At 48.9% G+C, this 8,295-nt stretch overlaps 1 protein-coding gene across 1 annotated transcript; it reads left to right on the top strand.

Annotated features, from left to right (window-relative positions):
* Window positions 1–3,882: 3,882 nt before the first annotated feature.
* xpa (xeroderma pigmentosum, complementation group A) lies at window positions 3,883–6,500 on the top strand (the record flags this gene model as incomplete). The annotated part of the gene is made up of 5 exons (XM_084454545.1): window positions 3,883–4,244; window positions 4,607–4,712; window positions 5,739–5,904; window positions 6,055–6,172; window positions 6,346–6,500. The coding sequence occupies exons 1-5, from the start codon at window positions 3,971–3,973 to the stop codon at window positions 6,498–6,500; spliced, it is 819 nt and encodes a 272-aa protein (XP_084310671.1). The 5' UTR covers window positions 3,883–3,970.
* Window positions 6,501–8,295: the final 1,795 nt, after the last annotated feature.

The raw sequence follows: 8,295 nt of genomic DNA, 5'->3' as shown, positions 1-8,295 counted from the left end.
CACGCCCATGCACGCACACACACACGCCCATGCACGCAAGCACACACGCACGCTACACGGACACACACACACGCGCCCATGCACGCACGCACACACACACACACACATACACACACACAGGTAGGATAAACACAAACACACACAGGTAGGCTATACACAAACACGCACACACACACACACACACACACACACACACACACAGGTAGGCTATACACACACACACACACACACTGTATGTACTGCACTGTATGAACACATATATTTGTGTGTATGGACACACATGCAGACAGACCTGTCAATCGTGAGGACAGCTCATAATGCTACCCAACGGGAGCAAGCTCCTCCCACACGTCACGTGACCACACCCAAGCGTCGGAATTGGTTTAAAAGCTGTCGAAGTCCCGCCCATGATGGGAGATTTGAAAGACCATGTCTGGTCACGGTAAACCGCCAGAGGAACTGAGTGGCAACACTTCTAACACTCCAGCTGACCGGGAGACGTCTGAAGAAACTGTTTCAGGAGTCCCTGAACTTTGACCTGCGTGTCCAGTGGGGGCATAGAAGAGAGACAACAAAGAACTCTGGGAAGTTCAAAACCTCAACAATCAACAGATGCATTGTGCTTGTGTGGAGCCCACTCTCTCTCTCTCTCTCTCTCTCTCTCTCTCTCTCTCTAGGTGGTCCTCTGACGAGCCCTCTAGCGTCGTTTCCAGTCGTTCAGATCCTCCGGGGATCTGGCTAGCTCGCCAGTATACTTTCCACCCCTGCGTCTTTCTTTAGTCCATCTAATGCTTTACTGAAGAAAGATGCAGTTCTGAGGTAGTTGAGTATGTCAACATATAGGGCTCTCAGATCCCCATTCCGTGTCTGAGGGAGTACAGTAGGTTAGCGTCACTCCACTTTTGTTTTTTTTGCACACGTGTTCTGAGGACCACAGATTACTATTCATTTTCTGAATCATAACCCATCATATTTATTCTACAATTATTTAAGAGCAAATGTTGGGCTTTTGAAATGTAAATATTAAATACACTCCAACTTCATTAATTTGTATATTTTATCATAACTGGAAGATAATTGCTATATGTGATTGGGTGATTGTGAATTTATGGAGCCTACAGATTTTGGGGGGTAAAAGTTTTTAGGTATAAATAAAAGCATGTCTGGAATGAAGAGGGTGGTGAACTTAGAAGTGTTTGGAGAATGTTCTCGTGGGGGACCGATTTTATCTGTTCGTGATCGATAATCATTGATTAATAGTAAATGTTGTAAATGTATTTCTAATTCTTGTTAATCATTCACCTCCCATCTTCTCCCACTTGCTCATATCATTCTACAGTGCATCCAGCTGTGCTAATCTTAAGTGTTTTCACAAACACTTTCACTGTTTTTCATGAAATATACAGTATACCCAGTGTACTGTAGCCTGTTAGGTCACTGTTGTAACATCACTTTTGTAAAACAGGAAATAGGCTGCAGACCTGTCAGATGATGAGATTCATTGTCTATGGTATCTGACCAGGAAAGCTGGGTGCAGCGGAAATATCTTTTAAAGTAATTCTCATACAAATATAAAACAGACTTTAATCTTTTCAAAGGTGCATTGAACCTTAAATGATTGGATCTAACTCCCACATTCACTTGATTGTGTATTTGCTGCCACCTGGGAACAGATATAGATGACTTTTAGCGTAAACAGTTTTCTCTATTCAAAGCAAGCAGGTGTGAGTCAGAATTCCTGGCCAGACGTGAGTTCATCCCCGACAAAACGTTGCAAAACGTTTATTGAAACGGAAACAGTGGTGCCTTGAACACCCTGTGTGTTATGCTAGCGTTGCACAAATGGCAGCTGAGAAGATACACAACGGGGATTATATATCAGTCTGCTGATTGGGTAACACCTCTGACACACCCACCAAACAAGAGAAAACCTACCTCAAAGCCCGTTGCTCAAAGCCCCACGCAGTTTCACAGTTTTAAAGGAAACAGATTGTTCAACCTGGAAACCATTGCAAAACGGTGCACACAGTTGCCAGATTGAACTCACCTGCGTTTAAGTTCTCAATCCCTCACAATAAAAGGATCTCCACCTCAACTTTCCATCCCCCTCCTTCTAGGATAAGTTTTTTTTTGTTCAAAGGTGGCGATGTCGACAAAGCTTCTGATAAAAAAAATGTTGTTTCATTTTGATTATTGATCAGACTGATTGAACAGTAGTTCATCTTCAAATAGCATACTGTAAAAAATAGTAACACAAGTCTTTTATGAGTGCCCCTGCTCCCCATATACTGTACCCACCCCTCTAACTATTTTAACATTGTTAATAACATCATGTCAATGTTTTTTTTCTCATGTGTAAAGTCATTTTTATGTTAACATATACATTTGATTAAGATATATAAATACATACTTCCCTTCTTTAGATCACCCAGGGTTTTCCTGATTATCAAATCCTGATGATGTACTTACAGCACCAGCCCTACAGGGGGCACAACACCTTTAGAGGACAGAGTCAAAACGCAGTTTAAGTCGACATGTTTCAAGTAGCAACTACCGTTCCTGCTTTAGATGAAGTGCCGTTTACAAAGGCTTCAATAAGCCTTAGTACAACCTCTATAAGAACTACAGAAATGTGTCACAAAGCATCTAGAACTGATCACAGGTTTATGTCTCGTCCGGCGTAGTGGCTCGTGCCACATTTTGACACTGGTCGTTATGTCTGAATAAAGAATAATACATGTCACACAATTATGGCACATTTATGATCCCTTTATAAGCATGACATAAGGTTATAGATGCATTTATGTAGCGCTAATAGAGGCTTTATGAAGGCTTTCTACAGGTGACATACGTGTAATACCTATGGTGTGAACAGGTACAGAGACGGGCTGTCAGTAATGTGAATAGGGCTGATGGCGCGGGAGTCGCAATGAATGGCAATGCTTTTGTATCTCCCATAATGTAATGTTAAATATGAAAACATAATCATGTATTACTTGAATCCTGTATGATTCTGTAAAATCGACCACATATCACATGGTGATACATGTCACATGGTAATAAAAACAAAAGAAATTTGAATTTGAATGGATGTCTGGTCTTTCTAAGAACAAACGATACGCCTTACTACATACTTGATGCCAATCAATCAATCAATCAATCAATCAATCAAAGCTTTATTTGTATAGCGCATTTCATACCCAGAGGCAACACAATGCGCTTTGCGCCAATACTGAACAGGAATGTTTGCCTGAGCCTCTGTAGCCAAAATATTACTTTTTACTATTACTACTGAATGAATGAATGAATGAATGGGTAGATGAATAAATTAATGGTATGATGAATACTGGCAATACTCTACCGTTTTTACATCAGTGGTGGTTAAGAAGGGGGTATACTGTGTGTCCATGAAAAGTAAGTGGCACCTCCATATAGCCTTAAGTACACTATACAAGTATGCACGCTGTAACCCTGCAGCCAAGAACTGACTGGAAACAGAAGGCAATGGAATCAGCAGATAACATGATCAAATGGCACCGCCTGCTGGTAAAACCGAGAATTACAGTATGTGATTCCTAATGCCGCATGCTATTCTAAATTCACTAGTCGCTACTATCTTCCTAATGCCTAATGCCGAATATTACAAACACAATGTAGTTCAAACTACCTTGAATTTATCAAGGCTACTCAAACGTGATGATTGATCATAGCTCAATATTGATTCCCCAGTGTCAGGCGGAACCTTTATTTTGAAGTTTGAATTGGAGGTCGTGAAACCGGAAGCGAGCTCAAGATGTACAACCGGCGGATCACCAGATAACCAAACTTACCACCTGCCAATCCGACATCCACGAACAAATGCTGCCCCTTCCGTAATTATATAACGTTCGAGACTGTGCAGATCGTCAACCCGAATCTCCTAATGAGCAGCTAGTTACCTAGATAGCTAACTTTAGTTAGTGCTAACCGAATGGATTTGCTAGAGCAGCCCACACCGGAGGATGCTGACGGTCCGTCGGAGCCGAAGAAGACCGTGGAACTGTCCGCCGCGGTCAGAGCGAAGATCGAGCGGAACCGCCAGCGGGCGCTGATGCTACGGCAAGCCCGACTGGCCAGCAGACCGGTCGAAGGTGCGACTTCGGCCAAAGTCGCCAGGACGATCGATTCCGGAGCTGGATTCTTCATCGACGAAGAGGGAGAAGCGGAGGACGAGCAAAGAACCGTGAAAGTGGTGCATCAGCCAGGTAATCACCGGGAAGGGGTTATCTTACCGTCCGTTCCGGTCACTAGCCGCTACTTTTCCTGCTGGTTGATAGGTTAGTTAAAGGTCCAAACTCGCAACCATCACTCAAGAGTTGCCCCAGCCTTTACTGATCTGGCACGATTAAGATTAGGCTACTAGCTAAACAGCTGTGCGAGAGCATAGGAAAGGAGACATGTTCAGTGTCCTTGGAGAGCCACCTCGCCCATTCTCATCTCCTAGAACTGGCACACACACACACACACACACACACACACACACACACACACACACACACACACACACACACACAGAGACGTAAACAGACCCAGACACACTCTCCTGTCTCCCCGTCCCTCCCCTCAGCCCCTGTGATTCAGCCGGACTACCTGGTGTGTGACGACTGTGACAAGCCCTTCATGGACTCCTACCTCAGCAACAGCTTCGACCTGGCCATCTGCGATGCGTGCCGGTAAAAAAAAGAAAAGCCTCTCGGTCCCGTGCGTCGTCACTATAACGTCTCCACACAGACATACGCACCGGGTCTGAAATCAAGCGCCGTTTTGAACGCATTCAAATGATCCAACCTACTTCTGCTGCTTATTATTATGACTCACATCTACCTGTCGCTGTCTTCACCCCTCCCTCTTTCTCTCCCCCTCCTCTCCCCCTCCCTCCTTCTCTCCCTCCCTCCTTCTCTCCCCCCCCTCCTTCTCTCCCTCTCTCTGTCTCCCCCTCCTCTCCCCCTCCCTCCTTCTCTCCCCCTCTCTCTGTCTTCCCCTCCTCTCTCCCTCCCTCCCTCCTTCTCTCTCCCTCTCTCTGTCTTCCCTTCCTCTCCCCCTCCCTCCTTCTCTCTCCCTCTCTCTGTCTTCCCCTCCTCTCCCCCTCCCTCCTTCTCTCTCCCTCTCTCTGTCTTCCCCTCCTCTCCCCCTCCCTCATTCTCTCTCCCTCTCTCTGTCTCCCCCTCCTTCTCTCCCTCTCTCTGTCTTCCCCTCCTCTCCCCCTCCCTCCTTCTCTCCCCCCCCTTTCTGTCTCCCCCTCCTTCTCTCCCTCTCTCTGTCTCCCCCTCCTCTCCCCCTCCCTCCTTCTCTCCCCTCTCTCTGTCTCCCCCTCCTCTCCCCCTCCCTCCTTCTCTCCCCCCCTCCTTCTCTCCCTCTCTCTGTCTCCCCCTCCTCTCCCCCTCCCTCCTTCTCTCCCCTCTCTCTGTCTTCCCCTCCTCTCCCCCTCCCTCCTTCTCTCCCCTCTCTCTGTCTTCCCCTCCTCTCCCCCTCCCTCCTTCTCTCCCCCTCTCTCTGTCTTCCCCTCCTCTCCCCCTCCCTCCTTCTCTCCCCCCCCTCTCTGTCTCCCCCTCCTTCTCTCCCTCTCTCTGTCTCCCCCTCCTCTCCCCCTCCCTCCTTCTCTCCCCTCTCTCCGTCTCCCCCTCCTCTCCCCCTCCCTCCTTCTCTCCCCCCCCCTCCGTCTCCCCCTCCTCTCCCCCCTCCTCTCCCCCTCCCTCCAGGGACAGTGATGTGAAGCACAAGCTGGTCTCCCGCACCGAGGCCAAGCAGCAGTATCTGCTGAAGGACTGCGACCTGGACCTGAGGGAGCCGCCCCTGAGGTTCGTCCTCAAGAAGAACCCTCATCACCCCCACTGGGGAGACATGAAGCTCTACCTCAAACTGCAGGTGCGTGCGTGTGCGTGCGTGTGTGTGTGTGTGCGCGTGTGTGTGTGTTTCAGAATGTGATTCATACCTTGCTGCATCCATTCAGATCTGTTTCACTCAATTGTGTGTGTGTGTTCTTGCGTGTATCTCTGTGTGTGTGTGTGTGTGTAGGTGGAGAAGCGGTGTATGGAGGTGTGGGGTTCTGAAGAGGCCCTGGAGGAGGCTAAGGAGACTCGGGAGGAGAACAGAGAGCTGCAGAAACAGAAACGCTTCAACAAGAAGGTCAAAGGTCAGCACGCTCGCAGCTGGCTCACGCCTGCGTCAACGTTAACTGACAAAGTCTGACTGGATTGGAGGCTGGCGAAGTGCTTACTTTGCGAGCGTGCGTGTGTGTGTGTGTGTGTGTGTGTGCGTGTGTGTGTGTGTGTGTGTGTGTGTATGCGTGTGTGTGTGTGTGAGCAGAGCTGCGGCGGCAGGTGAGGAGCAGCATGTGGACTAAGGACACCAGCGTCCACCAGCACCAGTACGGCCCAGAGGAGCTGCTGGACCAGGAGGAGGACCTCTACAGGAAGACCTGCTCCACCTGCGGACATGAACTCAGCTACGAGAAGATGTAGCCTCTCTCTCTCCCCCCCCCCCTATATCTCCCCCCCCCCCCATATCTCTCTCTCTCTGCCCCTCTCTCTCTCCCCCCCCCCCTCTCTCCCCCCCCCCCCCTCTCTCCCCCCCCTCTCCCTGCCCCTCTCTCTCTCGCTCTCTCCCCCCCCCTCTCTCTCTCTCTCGCTCTCCCCCCCCTCTCTCTCTCTCCCCCCCCCCCTCTCTCTCTCTCCCCCCCCCTCTCTCGCTCTCCCCCCCCCCTCTCTCTCTCTCCCCCCCCCTCTCTCTCTCTCCCCCCCCTCTCTCCTTCCCCCCCCCCTCTCTCGTTCTCCCCCCCTCTCTCTCTCCCCCCCCTCTCTCTCTCGCTCCCCCCCCCCTCTCTCTCTCTCGCTCCCCCCCTCTCTCTCTCTCGCTCCCCCCCCTCTCCCTCTCCCCCCCTCTCTCTCTCTCCCCCCCCTCTCTCTCTCTCTCTCCTCCTCTCTCTCTCTGCCCCTCTCTCTCTCGCTCTCTCCCCCCCCTCTCTCTCTCTCGCTCTCTCCCCCCCCCTCTCTCTCTCTCGCACCCCCCCCCTCTCTCTCTCGCTCCCCCCCCCCTCTCTCTCTCGCTCCCCCTCTCTCTCTCCCCCCCCTCTCTCCCCCCCTCTCTCTCTCTCTCTGCCCCTCTCTCTCTCTGCCCCTCTCTCTCTCTTCCCCCCCCCTCTCTCCCCCCCCCCTCTCTCCCCCCCCTCTCTTCCCCTATCTCTCTCTCTCTCTGTATATATATATATATATACACACACACACACACATCCACACAGACACGCACATACAGTTACACATTTGCTCTTTGTGTGTATTGTATGGATTTGCTCTTTGTGTGTAATGTATGGATTTGCTCTTTGTGTGTATTGTATGGATTTGCAGATGTCTTGATGTGTAATTTCTGAATTGTCATGAGAAATAAATGTATTTATATATTTGTAAAATGTGTCGCTTTCACCTCTGAAATAATTGTGGATGTTATTGGATTTATCTGGATTTGTTTGAAAACACTATAAAGAAAACTGCAAACTCAGTACTAGTATATCATGTAAATACACAATCGGTACAAAATATTTGAACTGAGGATTGTTATTCATTTCACCTCAGCGTGATTATAGAGGTTTAATTGATCTATGCCACAAATGTGAATTCTGACACGTGAAATACAATAAGATGTAGTAGGCTGGGACTGGGGGTTGGGTTACACTGCATTCAAACCACCTAGGTTAGGAGATATGTCTAAATGTGGAGATATACTGCTTAGAGATCATGATGGTATGATTAGGGTCTATAGGGGTTTATATCTATACGGGCTTCACACTGCTGACTGATTAGGGTCTATAGGGGTTTATATCTATATGGGCTTCACACTGCTGACTAATTAGGGTCTATCTATAGGGGTTTATACCTATATGGACTTCAAACTTCAAAGTCTGAGGAAGTCAAACACCTATCGCCACTGCCTCATTCGAAGAAAGTATGAACTGTTGAATTGGGACAATCTAATCAAGTATGCAAATCTTCGCCTTGTTTTACAAATCTTGCATAAAACTGCGCCCCCTCTGCTTCAAACAAGCGCGTATTTTGGCGGCGTGCTCATTTCTGAGGACCTGCACAGCCAACCACAGCCAGCGCTCCAGAGGACGGCTGGTCGCCTAGGAGACGGCTGGTCGCCCAGGAGACGCGTACGCGTAGTTAAAAGCAAATTTACAGCGGACTTCACTATGGTGACTGTGAGAGGACATAGCCTTGGTCAGGAGGACAGGCCTGACCCCCCACTGTTTCCTGTGGTCTG

The sequence above is a fragment of the Borostomias antarcticus genome, assembly GCF_949987555.1.
Source record: "Borostomias antarcticus genome assembly, chromosome: 20".
Lineage (NCBI taxonomy): Eukaryota > Metazoa > Chordata > Actinopteri > Stomiiformes > Stomiidae > Borostomias > Borostomias antarcticus.
The sequence above is the reverse complement of the archived record's forward strand: the minus strand, read 5'-3'. Positions and strand labels throughout refer to the sequence as shown.